General features: G+C 37.9%; 1 protein-coding gene across 2 annotated transcripts in view; it reads left to right on the forward strand.

Annotated features, from left to right (window-relative positions):
- The window catches only part of LOC128733910 (cold shock domain-containing protein E1-like), a 28120-nt gene continuing 10522 nt past the window's right edge, over positions 1-17598 (forward strand). For both annotated transcript variants that reach the window (XM_053827778.1, XM_053827779.1), the window contains exons 1-2: positions 1-536; positions 3549-5041. In XM_053827778.1, the coding sequence (XP_053683753.1) occupies positions 5005-5041 (37 nt within the window). In that variant the 5' untranslated portion in view covers positions 1-536; positions 3549-5004. The remainder of the gene's footprint in view (positions 537-3548; positions 5042-17598) is intronic.

The following is a 17598-nucleotide window of genomic DNA, read 5'->3' on the forward strand; positions in this document are numbered from 1 at the left end:
GTAACTAAAACCGCTATTTTAGACTAAAAAGCAGTATAATCGAATCTACACCTACAAAAGCAACCAAACAGAAAATCAAACACTACTCATCAATATTTTTTTTACAAATCAACCACGGAAAATACTCAAAAAATTGAAATCTTTCACCGAAACCAATAAATCGCGACATTAATCTTAGTGTTATCGAGAAAAAAGCCTTAAAGAAAAAATTGTAATGCAATTGTGATCTCCAAGTTTATTTCTTTTCATTTTTTGTTTGAGAACAAAAACAAAAGTAAAACAGTGTTTTAAAAACGAAAAAGGTATTGAGGAACAGAAGTTATAACAAAACAACTCAGCACGCATTTACGACATTTCTTTGGAACCAAGAACGAAAAATATTAAAAAAAAATCCATCACCATCGGACACAGCCTGAAATCAGAAACGGAAACACCGACAGTCACATCCGCCCGGTGGAGCAGCCACCAGTTGGCACCGGCAATAGTAGCAGCAGCAGCAGCGGGCCTGGCTTCTGACTTGCAACGGGACGATTCAAGTGAGCTATTTATTTCGTTTTATGTATGTACATAGCAATTCTTTTACAACTGGTCAGTAGAAGAAGATTTAACTTGACTTAGCAAGACTGTTTCAAAAAACGATAAGTTAGTACGTAAAATAAAAAAAATGCTGAACGATGTTCTAAAACTATGTTTTCACTTTTGTAATATCTATTATAACAAATGTTAAAACATTGGTTGAAAAGCGCAATCGGCAGATTCGATACTCGAAAGGTCAATTATAATATCCTACTACGCTTATAGTTCGATGAATTTCATTTTCTATGCCAGTCTTGTTCCCATTTGTTAGTAATAGTTTTTAATGACATAAATCATGTTAAGTAAAAGCTTTACATGATTGAATACATAGTCAACGTAGGACTACGTTCTGGAGGCTTTTGCTATAAAATCTTGAATAAGAAAACTTGCAACTTTCGCCCATATATAGTCACCATAGCGAAAGTAGTCAGACCATGTACAGTTGTATCATCTGTGCTTAGAAAGTGGATAAATGAAATGAGAAAATAACTTTAAAGGTCTTAACATAATATGTTAAACGACAAAAAAAAAAACAATTCACTTCATCCAATTTTGTTCCGTCTCGATTAAACAAGTCCTGTTTTCTTTTGATCTTTTCACTAAAATTAATACAAACAGTTAAACAGTCAGTTATGTATGTTGCCTTTATGTACTAAAAACTTATGTACACAGTCAAACACACGTTTGCCTACAGCTCGCTGACAGTGGGACATCTGCGCTACCAAAATATCTCGTTTTGTTAGCAAATGTATCTACTGCAAATGACAAATACTTGGCATGACATTTGGCTATTCTTCAATAGTTTTTTATTGGAGTCGATGCATAAAAGGTTTTCCGATCAATGCAACAATATTAAAGATCGATCATCGAATCAGGACGTTATTAACGCTCCAAATCTAACCACGTTTCCAGACGCTCACATTTTAAATTGTATCATTTCATTCTACTTTCCTATAAGCCACAGTCCTAGCTTCAATTTGGATAAGTCCTCTCAGTCATGCCAGTTTTATAGGTTTTATGCCCAATTTTGCAAAAAGCACCTGCGTGCTTCATTCAATTTTCTACACTTGGCCTATTTTTATTCGACAAACTTTGCTGTTAACATCCAGGCTACTGGCTAGTGCTATGCACACTGTAACAGTTGCTCTTAGTCGTGATTTCAGCATACGATTACTGGATTGTTAGACCAATGTACCTTGAGGCCAACTAGGAGGCTCTCCATAAATAGCAAACCAAACCATTTTGGTCTACCTGTAAGTCAAAGAGTCATTTGAATCTCTCGGATCTCTTGGAGATTTATCAAAGCCTTTTCCACGACAAATTTCATGATTAAATTCTAGTTCCATGAACAAATTGTCATGAGAAAATGTACTGTCGAAATGGACACAGTTTTTTTTTGCGACGAAAAATTCTTGAGCTTCAATACATAATTTTTTCTATGATACTTAATCAGGAAAAATATAAGGAATTAAAATAAATATTTTACGGATCTCTTTTGTAATGTCCACTTAATTGAGTGATATTTCGAGCCGTCCACCCTTGTCTCAGAGTTGAAAGATGCGCTCAGGGAAGAAGAAACGAGACGCTCAGGAAACAGCATTAGATAAAAACAGAGAATTATCTGCTATGATGTGTTTGGATCGAATGAAATTCCCAATATAGTTCGGAGAGGCTGTTAGAGTTAATAGGATCGTAGCACTAGCCCCGGTACTGTACACTAGAAGCTACCTGCGAAGTCTGTCGAATGAAAATCATCAAGCTCCGAAAACGTAATGTGTAGTACTGTATCGAGTGACAAACAGAAGATAGATACTGTTTCATAAGCTAATGCATCTCCGGATAACTCCAACATCGTATAGACCCATTTGCTTCCGTTAAAGAAGTTTCTCGGTGGGTGGGATAGAACCAGTTATTTAGATTATGATTGGTGACTGTCGGTCAGGGCTGTCCTGCACTCACTGCACCTATTTTGCTTTGTTAGCTGTAGCACCTCAGCTAAATAAAATTCGAAAATGTATTGGGCATTTATAGAGTCAATTATTATCTATAAGATTGCTGAACTAAGTATTGCAGAGAGCGCTCTGGATGCACCGCCCTGTGTGAACTGGGAGTGCGCCGTGAATACTTTTTTTTTTTCCATGTGTGCACTCATTACTGCGACCAGTATAGTTGATCTATTGTAATATCGCCCGGGTGTTTGCTGTATGACCTGCACTACATTTCTTTTTGCTATAATCGCTATTGAGTGAGCGATATGCTTATTAAATTTTATGCGTGCTTGCGTGTGTTGGGGTTTACCCTTCCTTCAAAGCTTGATCTACTTTACCCACTTATTCCTCGCTGCCAGCACTATCCCATATTATAGCCGTCCCTGGCGAGGACTCATTCGTACCTCTGACCAGTACACTTAACTATAGAAGGGACATTTGCACTGTCAAGAGGCTTCAGAGGGTAAATATAGAATTCAGCACGAAGGAATGGTAAATGGAGGGGCCTGAGAATAAACCCATGCTAAAGTCACTTGACATCGAATGGCTTGATTCTACTAAGATTCGAACCCACGACCACTCGCTTGTCAAAGCAGACTCGGTAACCTTGCGGCTACGGAGCCCCCCGGAGCCGTGAATACTTAAGATAGAGCAATACTTACTTCAGCAATCTTATGAATAACAATCGACCCTATAAATGCCCCATACATAACATTTTCGAATTTTGTTTGGCTGAGGTGCTGCAGCTAAAAAAGCAAAATACGTGCAGTGAGTGCAGGACAGCCCTGCTGTCGGTCAAAGATTTTTAAAGATCTAATGCTATCAGATTAGATATCCTAAAATACAATGTTATTCTATTCTAGAATAACATTTTTGCATAATCCTACTTACATAGTTGATCATCAGTTGCGCCTTCCACTTTGCCAAACATAATCCTAACTAATCGCTCGTTTTTGTTTCTCTTTTTCTATATCCCATTTCCAGAACAGAAGTAAGCGGTCAGCAAAACCAGTAGCTGCAGCTTACGAGTAACAACAACATCCTTTGGATCGCGTAAGGGCATAAAAGTGTAGAAAAAGTGAGTGTTTCCAATAGATAGGCAAAGACTAACCAGAAAAGTCATAGTGTACAAGGATAACACCAAAATTTGATAACCAAGCTACGCAAGTGACTACGATTAGAAGTAAACATAAAAGAACAGAAGCCAAAAAAGCAAAGCAACAAGTATTGTTTATTGATTTTTCTATAGTTTCGCTATCGCCAACAACTACTGCACTACATCTGCTCGAGAACTACTAGAGTTTTGATTTTGGTGTCGTGGGAACTATCGTTATCTGGACTAGTGGAAAACTAATAAAAAAATAAACGTTTTATTCAGTTTCGAATATTGTTCGAATAGAACTACCACAAAAGACAGTTAGCAGCGGCAGTGCTTTCACGTTTGCATAAACAGATAAGCAACGCGCGGACAATAGTGAACGATTCGGAAAAACTACAACTAGTACAAAGCATCAGAAAAAAACCGTTTCAAACCAGCAAAAATAACATTTCATTAAGTTAAATTCAGTTTTAAATCGCTAAGACTAGCATAGTTTGGTGACATCCTTTGATAACGATAAGACTTTAACTTCTCAGTAAAGAGAAGCAAGTGACGTGAGCGAAGAGTAAGGAAATGTGGACAGTGAGCTGCGTTTGAAAAAAAAAACATTAACGTGAACGTTCAGTGAAGGAATAATCCGTTTTATACGAAGAAGCATCATAGGAAATATTTAACAAAATCGTAAAAGTCTAAAGTGGAAAAACAAATGAGAAATTTAAAATTCTGAAATATGTATAAAGAATACAAATAAAACCATTCTGTGATAAAATTTAAAAAATAAACAAGTAAACAAAAAATAAGCTACGTTTATTGATGCAAAACTAAGTTTAAGCTACGAAGTAAGTGAAAACCCCCTCCCCTGCAATAGGGTGCCACACGAAACACAAACTGTGAGAACAAAACGAAAAAAATAACTAAAAGTGACTGTAAAGCAGACAAAGAACAATAACACTTCCTACCGTAACAAGGTGTGAACCGTAAAACTTGAAAGACTTGAAGTGAATAGAAGTGATTAAACTAAAAGTATAACAAAACATTGAAGCAAAGAAAACAAAACCATAACCGGACAGTGATTCCTTTTACATCGTAGAAATTATTTGCCGTTAAGTAACCTACTAGCTTTTATTTAAACGAATTTCCTCTTGTTTTCTAATGGTTAAGTTGTGTTTGTGAGTTTTTTTTATTTTGGAAGACATTTTGCCGTGAGAAGAGCATACACAAGTGGCAGGCGAAAGAATTTTATATCAGCTAGTTCCGGCAGGTAGAATACAAACCGGCAAAGTGGACGCATTATCACGCTCTAGACGTGTGGTGGGGCCGATTCCTGAGACGCTGTTGAACATGGGAAGTCAAACGAAGCCTTTCCGCTCCGGGGATGGTAAGTAGAAGACTTTTCTGTTAGATCATATCCTCATCATGCAACACATAATCCTTCGTCTTGCTATAAGAAATACTTGTTTTTCGGTCGCCGCTTCCGATTTATTTTGGAGTCATGATGGTACATTTTTTGCATTAAATTAACTCGGTCACAGCCTCAGCTTGGCCATATTTACGAATTTATTCTACAGTCAATGATAGAAAGCTTCCTCTATTTTTTAATCACAAGATTATTTGGTATTTATTTCAAAACATAAAAAAAACTTATACTGAATTTGACTATCATATCGTACCTTTTCGTCCTGCAGTTTCATAAAAACCATCAAAATTTAAGGTGAAACGGTACTAAATTCCAACACGGCAAAATGGCGTCCATGTGAGGATATGGGTGCCATCGATCCGGCCATGTTGGGATTCAATATCGTTTCACCTTAAATAAGCGCGCCCCAATTTTGTTTAAATTTTGTGTAATTATTTCTTTTTCTGGAAACTTTAGACATGTATTTTATTTGGTGATTTTGGCGACCATTTCTGAGTTGGGATGATCCAAAATCGCCATTTTTGCCAACCGTTCTTTTTTTAACGCTCAATTGATAAAAAAAATTCAACGCAATCTAATGAACCGGGTATTCACTCTGAAATTACAACAGTAAAAAGTGTTCCGACTCTGTTCAAACTTTGTTCAAACAATCATTTTTACCCATATATTTATTAGGCAATTATGGACCGAAATACACGTATCCAGGGCCCGGCATCGTCGAAACAAATAAATGAAACTGACTTTCTCTTACCTTCGCTTCTTACATGAAGTGACTTGCTTCACTTGTTGAACAGAACGTTTCAAGCAAGCTTCAGTTGAAGATGTGATACTTGAATGTCTTGCCCGCAATAGGATCTACTGCTCGGAATTCACGTTCTCCCGTCTTCGGCCATCTCACTTTCTGGATGGCTGGAACCTCGACCTTCATCTGCTGCGGCTCTCCTGCCACGATGCCCGCGCATGCCGGTTCAAGTAGAGTCCTGGCATTCCAACCAAGCACCAAGTTTCCAATAATCGTTGTCCTTTTTCATTTGTCTGGGTCCATACCTATTATTCCTTGGTAGTGCATTTCCAGAATTTTTCCTAGTTTTTAAGCATACTGCCTTATTAGGGTTGCGATGCCTAGTCTCGCGGACAGGGCTGCCGTCTTGGGTATAGCTGGCAAGACACAGCGATTCATAGGTCAGCCGCCCGCTCCGGATCAGTCGCTGTTGTATGCCGCCCCTTTCCTGGGTTCAGCCGCATACCTGGTACGGAAACAGCGATTCGCCGTGTAGTAGGATCACCATCATGAGCCGACCCTAACCTGGGACGCTCACGGTTGGCAAGGCTGTTCCGTTGTTTGCCAACACTAAGCAGAAGCACTTTGCCTGTTGGTTTCCACCGGGGTTGATTATCCGATCTCCATTAAGGTTGCTCGTATTCCGGCTCGTACCATGTGGAGATATGGATAAGAGTTGCTGGATAAGAGGCTAATGATCACTCTGAGGTCTATTTTATAACTGCAGATACGCGAGGTACCGATGTTACGCGTTACCCAGCCGTTCACTAGCCTTGTACATCTGTTACCGATACGAAAATTCGCATTCTGTGAGTAAAAAAAATGCTTTCTGTTATTTGAACGTCCCCCTCCGTGTTAGGGACCATTTTCTCCCTCTGCTGATTCCCTTATACCCTAAGGAATATGTACGTATAATTCTGGAAAATCCCCGTCACTTTTAAGGTATTTTTGGAACGATTCAGGTGGTCAAAGGGGGAGAGACATGCCCCAGTGACGAATTTAGGTTTTCGTTTTATTTCCAGCATTATGGAAATTTTCAGAACTAGTGACTAGCGACTGGGAAACAAAAACGGGGTGACCTCGAGCAAAATCGGGCACTCTTTTGTTTTTGTTTCGGAAAGATTGTAAGCCCTGAATAGCATTAAAAATTTCTAGGACGAAGAAAAGCAGCCAATTAGGGGGAGTATCATATCCAAGTTTTAAAGGTTGTTTTCTCCTGCCGTCGTCGTCAGCAGCACAGAGCTGGGGTGTTTCAAGCAGTCTTTTAGCTTGATCTTGGGCCACTCGTCAATTTCTTAATTAGTCGCGTCAGTTTATCCTGAAAACCGTGTTCGTGAATTATCTGCTACAACTGGTCTCGATCGACTGTATCGAATGCTGCTTTAAAATCAATAAAAATATGATGCGTGGGCACGTTGTTCTCCCGACATTTCTGTAAGACCTGTCGGATTTTAAAAATTTGGTCAGCTGTGGCGTGAGTCTCCATAAAACCCACCTGACAATTCACTACAGGATCTTGTGCAATCGAGGACAGCCGGCGTAACAAGATCTGGGAGAGTACCTTGCATTATACCGTTTATTAGCGTTATGTCGCGATAGTTGCAGCTGTCGAGCCGATCACCCTTTTTGTAGACGGGACATACCACTCCTTCAATCCATTCCTCTGGTAGCTTCTCTTCCTCCGAAATCGTGGAAATTACCCAGTGTAGAACCGTTGCCAGCGTTTCTCGGTCACGTTTATAAAGCTCTGCCAGTAGCCGGTCCTTACCAGCGGCTTTGTTGGTCTTCAGCAAGTTTGTAACTTCGGCAATGAGGTGTTCATCGTAGAACTGCTTCCTTCTGTCGACCACCTCGCGTTCGTTTGTAATTAGATTTCATCCCTCGTCCCTACACATGTCAGGTTTCGGTGTGTTGCCTTACAAGATTGGTTCAGCTTTCGGAAAACTAATTGTTCTAATTCTTCACGATCTCTGTCCTCCTTTTGGTGCTTTTTATTCCTCAGGATTGTGGTCAACTGGTTTTTTGGTCGTCGGTATTTGGCCAAGTTTTCCCTAGTGGAAATGCTTAGATTATTTTACCAAGCAATTTTCTTTCTCTTCACCGCTGGTTGGCATTCCCAGTCAAACCAATCATGTGCCTCAGTGCCTTATCCAGTATTCGCGTGTAGTTCTCGACAGATTGCGAGTTGTCTGGCTGGCTAATGTTCAGCCGAGGAGGACGGCTACAACGGAACAACGTTATATTTATTTTCGTCGGAATAAAATACTTTCTTTTATATTACACATTTTGGGAACATGGATGGGCAAAAAATGGATAGGCCAAAGTAAATATTTTCAAAGAAATTCCAGCTCAACTAGCAAAACGATTTGACTCGACTATTTTTGATTGAAATGAAATTTTTCTGATATGTTTCATGCCACGCAAGAATTATGTACTTTTGTTTCAAATCATAATATCTTGAAAACTACTTATTTGATCAAAATGACGTCAAATGACAAGTTGTAAGAAATTAAGTGTATTTTTAGGAAAAAATTACGCTGAAAGAAAACCCTTTTCGAAACCATGATAAAAATCATAAAATGTCCATTATCTCAAAACCATCCCCACCGATTTGCCTATTTTTTTTAAAGATAGCTTAAATTATAACTTAAAATCTGGTGAAGAGCTGTCGACCCTCTTTGGGATTTCAAAAAAAATATGAAAATTTGACAAGTTTTTCAAAAATATCCAAATTCTACAGGTTTTTGTAAAACTCAAACTAAATCAAATGCTACACTTAATTTCTTACAACTTTTCCTTTGACGTCATTTTGGTCGAATAAGTTGTTTTCAAGATATGATTTTTTTAGAAGTAATCTTTCTCTAAATACGCCCTGTTGAAAAGTTACTTTTGACGAAAAAAAATCACGTCGTGGAAAATGAATTCTTGCGTGGTATCCAACATATCAGGAAAATTTCATTTAAATCAAAAATAGTCGAGTCAAAAATGGCCTTTTTTCAGCGTTTTGAGCTGGAATTGCTGTCCAGTATTGTAAGCAGTAACTTTAATTCAATAATTACAAGCTTTTAAACATTAATGATGAAATGTAAAGTGGCTAAATTGCAAAAAAACATGCGAAAATTGTTTTGCAATCGGTAAATTCTCAGATGCAATGAGCTGAAATTCTCCTTGGTCCATCAAATCGATGTTACAATAAAGCTTTTAAGATATCAAGTATTTAATTTCCGTAATTTAAATAATCTTACTTCAAAAAGTGGATTTTTCTATTGCTTGTCTACTACATAAACGAGTATACAGGGATACATCGATGTAAGACAACCTCGTTATAAAACGACAATTTTTACCTCGATATAAGACAAATCTCTTTGACATAGCTGGCAACGATACCGGAACTAATTTTCCATTCCAAAATCGGCGCCATGAAGATGTTCATTATTTCAAAATAACCAGAATATCAAGTTATATGTTCAATAGACCAAGAATAGCCGCATACGCCAAAGTAGTCTCGTGCGCTATCGCAATATGAGTAGAATATAATTTTTATGCGCATATAGAAATGAATACCTTTAGTGTAAGAATAGCACTTTTCTATTTAATATTCATAATTGAAATTCCATCCGTCATTTTTACTGCCAAGATAGGAACAAAAAGTAAAAATTAATAATTTCTGAAAGTTAATATATCACAGAAGCCCAGCCATTCCAAATCGTTGCATCTCTTTTCAGTCTTTGCTCTGCCTACTTGCCTAATTGCATACTAAAGCGTTTGATGGCATTTTTGCCATAAAACACGTTGCATTGTGCCAATTAATTAATTTAAAATTGTTGATTGTAGTGGCTGACCAGTGAAACTGAATTATATATTGAAAATTGATCCAACCGCATTTAATAACGTAAACTTCGTGCTACCTAGTTCCCGTGGTACCCAATTAACATCACATTTCGTTCAATATGTTGGTTTTCGTGTAAAAACGATTCCCGCTGCGTTAGCGTAGCCGTAGATTATCAATTAAATAGCGTTTAATTCAGTTAGCCAAATTTATCACTTTGCTGGCAATGTACAGCTACGGTTAGTGGTTTCGCTGTTTCCCGAGAGGTCAATTCATTTCTCTGCTGAACGTTTGTTTTGTCTCAATTTCATCTGGTGCACACACTGGAAATGAATGCCAGTTTTACTCTGGGAAAATAAATTTAGTGACATTTTAATTGAATACTGGAAATCCGAATTTTGTTATACTGATTAATAGAGTAATACTATCATGCATGCTAATTCTGCATAGCAGAATTATTAAAAGTTTATTATCCCGCACGACACATATTTTCAATTGTTTAAGGCGCTTAAATTTGATTCCTTTCAGAACTTTTACATTTATCAATAATGCAATTTAGTAAGTAAACTTAGCGTGCGGGTCGCTATATCTCTGCATATTTGTATTGATAGGGGAAAATACTTATTAACTTAGAGACTGTGTTTTCCATGAACTGCCGGAGTGTGGTAGTAGATGTAGATGTTGGATGTAGAGGATCAGATTTCAAAGATTTTTCCTCGACGATTAATATTTCATTTTATGGACGATTTAGGAATCAAATTTATACCAAAAAGAAATCTTTTGTGTCGGCTATTTTTTGGTTTTTTGCTCTACATTCTACATACATGTTGTTTACCGCAAGATGCCTTATTTTAGAAATATCCCGGAGATTATCGCAACTATAGCATTCAATAACTCCTCCTCTTTCTTTTGTAGCAAGAACTTCATATTCATATTCATATTCTTCATATTCGGTGCTGGGTCACTTTTTGCCAATTTGTCGAGCGTCTCGCCGCAAGTCAGCTTCAACCTGGTCGAGCTATCTAGCACGTTAGTCCCCTCTATTCCAGGTGCTGCCCCAATAGGCAAAAATGAGCTTGTAATCCCAATTAATTTAAGCCGCTAGTTTGGTATTTTACAAGATACCTATTTCTGTGTTAAAAAATTCAAGATTTTTTTTGTCTGAGTCCCGAAAAAACGTGAAACGTTTGCTATAAAAATAAATAACTCCATTTTTCGAATAAATTTTAATAAAATAATTAGGCCATTACAAATATTTTATAAAGTTTTTGTCCTTCCAGTGTTGGGCCACTGAAAGGGGGGGCGAAAAAAAACAAAGAGATTTTTTTAATCGAGCAAAAAAAAAATATTGATTTTAGGCATTTTTATTTAAAGTTTAAACGTGAAAACCAAATTCATTCTTGCTTTTAAAATATACGTTATTATTTTCCATGCAAAAATCTACGAAAAAAGACAAAAACGAAAGAAAAAATTTTCGGTCCATTTTCGGAAATTTCGCTGTTCGAATTCCATTTTTGTTTCGTGCTAGAAGCATTAAATCAACTCCAGTTTTTCGAGTTTTTCAGGCTGTAGAGCCCACAGGCAACTGATTTTATAAAAAAAATTAACTCATATCCTACAAATTATTTCTTTGCCCCCCTGATTTTTCAAGTCAAGTTGCAAGGGGGGGGGGGGGGGGGTGACAAAAGTTTGAAAATGATTTGCAATGGCCTTATTGTTACGCAAAAAAACTTAAGTTATTTTATTTAAATTGAAAAATAAGACAATACCTTACAGCTGAAGAATACTTATTTTGAATAATGGAAATCGTAGAAACATGGAAATAGAAGTAAATATTACGTTTGCGAAATTTTACGCGAGTTTTCGCGTAAACGTTTTAGGCATCTTATAGGTTTTTTTCCATCGTGTTCGGGGAAATGTTGTACCTACTCCATCAAATCTGATTTCAGACGGTGGAAGATATGTATGTTTGGTTATGGCAGCTTTATCGTGGCTAGATCCAATACATGGTATACTAAGCGATTGGTTTACTTAAAAGTTTTCATTCGATACCAACCAACGAGTACGTTTGCTATATCCACGGCTTCCATGACCTTATTGTAGTGATGGGCGATCCGCTCCTCATCCATGTAAAAGATCCGGATCCGTAAAAAGAATGACTGATCCGTGAATCTTCTCTTTTAAGACACGGATCTTGCCCGTGCGACTTTTAGTTTGCAGCGAAGTTAATTAGGTATACCTAATTGTATACCCGTACACCGTGGTACACCGATATATTCTTTGGTGGACTGGACGAACCGAGGCACAGTCGCACATGGACCTATATTTGAACTACAGCCCGGACTCGATTATCCGGGTGTTCACTTTTATTTTCAGCCCGGATAATAGAATCACCTGGATAATCGAATCATATTTTTGGTACCGTCATCCGGGGATACTTGCAACACCGGGGTTACTTGCAACACTTTTGCGCATCGCGCTTTTGACAGCTCTAACGCATTTGTTTGTTAACATAACCATTTGTAGTCAATGGGGTTTTAAAGAAGGGACGTTTGCCTATTGTTTAGTTAAGTTCAATCCATTATATCATTGATTTGCTTGTTTTTATACGACTGGAAAGTAATTTCATTTCCAGAGTAGGAAAAGTGGATGCGCAAAGTTGCGTCAGTGCATTGACATGAAATTATTTTTTACCGTTTGGTTCCTGTACACAATTAGTACATCATATAAGCTAACAAATAGCAACTTTGAGCTTTATTTATATTTTGAACTTGGGGAAGTAACGATGAATTCGTGTTGTTACTTCCAATATGGCGCGGCTTGCAGCACTTGTAAAATAGATAATTAGAGCAATAGATAGTATGTAAACAGTATGTTTGCATCTGTACGATGTTATTTTGTCTATTGCCATCTCCAGAAAAATTTATATTGTGAAAAATTCCACGTGCCTTGAAACGGCAATTTGAAGTTCGCCGACATGCTGCATTTTCACCGAATATCTTTAAAAAAGCGATAGATAAAAGTGGGAAACAAAACATGCCTCCAGTGTCACTTGTTTTACTAGAAATATACTCAAAATATCTAAAAATGCTCATTCGCGGTTCGAAATCAAATTTAAAATCATAAGAAACGCAAAATCAGAAAAGTGTTGCAAGTAACCCCGTTTACTGGGTAACTTGCAACACCCCTATTTTCGGTTCATTCTACAGGCTCTGTTAGTTGATAATTTTTCTCATAATCATAAATCAAAAGTACTGACCACTATGCAAGTTTTGGCTACTTACACTTGGATCTAAACGGTACACTTCGAAAGTTATACCAAGTCAAAGTTCAAAAGTGTTGCAAGTATCCCCGGATGACGGTACTAAAAATTTTTTTGATTGTCATGTTTTTTGACTTGTAGGTGTCATAAATCTATTTCTAGTGTTGATTAATCTCCCCTAAAGTTAGCAAATTCCTTTCTTACGATTTTTTTCACTGATGAATTTTATTTTTGATAAAAATTTGTTTTTGCATGTCAAGTGTTTTTTACTTTTAGGTATCATAAATGTTTTCTATTATTGAATAATGTACCCTAAAGTTAGAAAATTCTTTTCTTTGATTTTTTCCACTGATGATTATGATAATGATGGTTGATCGTGATGATGGTGCTGAAGATGATTTTGATAATGATGATGATGATTTTGATGATGGTGATGGTTTTGTTGATGATGATGTTCTTGTTAATGATAATTATTTGATGATAATTATTTTGATGATGATGATGATGATTTTGATGATGATGATGATAATGATGAACATGATGATGATGATTTTGTTGAGAATGATTATTTTAATGATGATGATGACGGTGATGATGATGATAATGATGATGATGATGATGATGATGAATTATAAATCATACAATACAATTTAAAAATTAAAAATTGTTACCAATATCTGCACTAGTCGCTGATAAAAATATATAGGAAACAAATTTTTTACCTTTAGCGAGATAAATCAGTATTTGTCATGAATTATTATGACCAGGCTTGTTATTTCCTCACTCATTGTGCAAAAAGTGCAACTTTTTTGTTCAACACAATGAGCAGAACTGCTTTCAGAAATGAGAAATAAATCCACACAATGAGAAACAGACTAAACACAATGAGAAAAACTGACGCGCAGAAAAACTTCTTAATGCGCTCTTTAAATGAGCAACTTTCGTTTTTGCTCCCGGTCCTCTCGGTAGCTACAGCAGTAAACGTGAAAACAAAACAACCGTACAGCAACTATAGACTCAGAGGCGTCAAGACAATCAAAAGTTGTTAAATTTTGTATCTTAGCGGAGAATTGCCTTTGTTTATAATGGGACTTTCCTGTTGGTGCGCGTTAAGAAGCAAATGTATGGGAATTCAAATGTTGCCATATCTAAATAACATTTTTCGCACTGTTGCCGTTGTGACATGCCTAACCATATGATGCAGTTGCGTTCACGGGCAGCCAAACTCAACTGAATATACTAAATGTAAGAATCATGATTCAACTGCATTAATGGATTAATATTTTTCTGATGGCAATGACCGCTACTGACAATCGTCGTTTTTTCTCAACGCACTACCCATGTTAAAACTACCCGTAGTTGTCATACGTCATACTCCTCAATGAGTAGCACAGTGTGCGGTTGCTCGTACAACTGCGTTCAGCAAGAAAGAGAAAAGTTAAAATGAAACGGAGCTGAATAAATCGCGTTGAAGACTGAGCACAGTTTGAATTTTTCTCTTCTCTTTTTTTCTTCTGAGGAGGTGCCATCCCTGATTATGACATTTGTGTTTGTAATAAATTATTTAAAAAAAAGATTTCTTTTCACCCAGAATCGAATCTAGAAACCCGGATAATCGAATCCCCGGATAGTCGAGCCCGAACTATTTTTTTTCTAGCAGCATCGTGGTTCTTACCGTAGTGAAAATCATCTCCACTGTACTCGGTCCTGGGCAACTCGTCATCAATTCGCTGAACATCTCGATACACGCAAGTCGGCTTTAGACTGGTGGAGCCATCTAGCACGTTGGGCCCCTCTGTTCCTAGTGTCGGTGGGGTTCTTGAAGAGAACGGATTGCACTGCACAGCCGTTTGGCATCCTTGAGACGTGGTCGCCCCACGGTAGTCTCCCAACTTCCGCCAGATGTTCCAATGGAAATCTCTCCAAGTAGCACCAGCGGCTCGTGGTTCATACGCGTTTGTACTTCGCCAAAAATAATCCGCAACACCTTTCGTTCAAATACGTGCGCGTATGTCTTCCGTAAGCAAAGTTACTGTCTCAAATCTGCAAAGGACTACCGATCTGATTAGCGTTTTGTACTCGTCAGCCTTATGCGGCGACTCATGCTCCGTAATCGAAGCGGCTTGCGGAGGGAAAGTAGACTTGACTTCCAGCTTGAATCCGTCTTTGAATCTCCTCACCCGTATTATTGTCGGCGTTGACCAGAGATCCCAAATATATGAAGTCATCAACCACTTCCAGTTTATCGCTGTCTATAGTCACTCTCCGTGGGAGGTGTATCTATCCAAACAGATACAGAAACAGTTGTATTTTCAAATATGGCAATGTATTCAGCCAGATAACCACGATCTTCCTATTGACGTCCGCATCAGTGGGTAGCTTGCTTTTGGGTATTCTATTACTCCGAATATCACCTTCACATATGCTTTGAAACTGTAACCATTGAAAAACCATCAGGGTCTTATATAACATGTAACTTAAGCCCACATTTAGGTGATTTGTTTGATAAGTTGGGTTTTTCATTTTTGTTATACAAATTTGCTCATTGACACAAACCTATTGAGCGGTGTACATTTTTTTTGTTTTGTTTATATAGTCACTTTAACCAGTTTAGGGTCATTCGTGACTTCTGCGGGGTTGGGATTTGAACCCGGGTCCTCGGCGTGAGAGGCGTGAATGCTAACCACTACGCCGGGACTGACCCAGCGGTGTACATTAAAATTTACGATTCAAATGGTGTTTGATAGATCCCATTTTGAATAACTTGCTTGTCAAGATTTTATCTTTAAACTGCAAAATTCACAGGGTTTCATTGAATCTGTTTCTTGGTTATAGGGTTATGGTATTTAAATACCATAAAATGCAAAAATGTTTTGTAATATAGCTATATAGTGCCATATTGCAGCTTTTCAAAAAGGCGCACTGGGACTAACCGGAAATGTTCCGATTTAATTTATCGCTGTGGGAAATGGCTTGTATCGAACATGCGACACATCAAATTACGCTAGAATTCAAAAATTAGGTCAATCAAAGTCAGATCAACTACCTAGCGCCACGTTGGTTATATCCGGACAAGTTCCGAGAACTTCCAGGAACACCCGGACAAGTGGCCAGTTTCGTCCATGAACAGAAACTTATGATGCGACACCTTAAATCACACTAGAATTCAATAACTATATCAATGGAATCCAAATCTGTTATCTAGGATGAAGTTTGGTCATATCTGGACATGTTTGGGGGACTCCGAAAACCCCTAGGAAATGACCAATTTCGAAAATGAACAAAAACCCATCATATGACACCTCAAATCACACTAAAATTTTCAAAATAGATCCAAGTAAGTCGAATTGAGTACCTAGAACCGCAATGGCCACTTCCGAAAATGTCTATTATCAAAAAAGTGCCACATTGTGTTATTAACTTCCCTAGGGGTTCCCAGAGTCCCCTAAACATGACCAGATATGACCCAACCTTACCATAGATAGCAAATTTTGCTTCCATTGATCTAGTTATTGAATTCTAGTGTGATTTAAGATGTCGCACGATAAGTTTTTATTCATGGACGAAATTGGTCACTTGTCCGGTTGTTCCCGGAAGTCCCCGGAACTTATCCAGATATAACCAACGTGGCGCTAGGTAGTTGGTCTGACTTTCATTGATCTAGTTTTTAAATTCTGGCGTAATTTAAGTTGTCGCATGATAAGTCATTGCTCATATTCGATGTTGGCTATTTCCCACTGCGATAACTTAATCCGAAACATTTCCGGTTAGTCCCAGAACAGTGTAAAACTCTCGTAAAAATATCTGTTTCCATTTAACGTACTAAAACAAACAAATCATTCGAATAGTTAGATTAGACTATAATGAAAAGGTATGGGTGTATATCAACATAAGACGAATAAGCATAGTAGATTTATAAAGATTTTCCTGAGGTCCGCCAATTGGCAGAGTTGAGAACTAGAGGGTTAATAGGGTTTGCGAGCTCGTTTTTGCCCATTGTGCACCCTGGGGTTCTTGAAGAGAACAGATTTCGCTACACAGTCCGGTATCCTTGCGACGTGGGCGGCCCACCACAGCCTCCTGACTTTCGTACGTTGTACGATGGGATTCTCTCCAAGTAGGAAACTCCATAAAAAAACGGACTGTTATACGAGTAGCGGCAGTGTAGCATTGATCGTACGCCTGCCAGTGTTGCTAATTCTTAATAGCAAAAAACTCATTGAGATCTCATGCGTACGGAATTGCAACCAAGATTATAATGGAAAGCTCACATATGAATTTCTCTCGCTATTACATGCGATGTTTCTGTTATGCAATGTGTACCAATGGGTTTTGCTTTCTTCTTCCACAGTTAACACAGCTTTTTGTAACGAACCAGAGAGCGGAATAGTTTGCCTACCATAAAAGGCTTCAGCAGCGAAAAAGGTCGCATGTTCTCAGGAATTAACATGGCAAATATATTAGCAACATTTGCGTTTTTCTTCACGAGAATCAACATTTTCTTGACTAGATAAAGGAACGCTCACTACTAAGACGCTCCAAAAACTTAAGTCAACCACGTTAGACGTTACTGCCTAAGCGGACCCTATCGCGCTCGAACCCGCCTGGCCAGCATTTACTTCATTTTAGATGTATTTATCTTCAAC

Source organism: Sabethes cyaneus, chromosome 2, assembly GCF_943734655.1.
Source record: "Sabethes cyaneus chromosome 2, idSabCyanKW18_F2, whole genome shotgun sequence".
NCBI lineage: Eukaryota > Metazoa > Arthropoda > Insecta > Diptera > Culicidae > Sabethes > Sabethes cyaneus.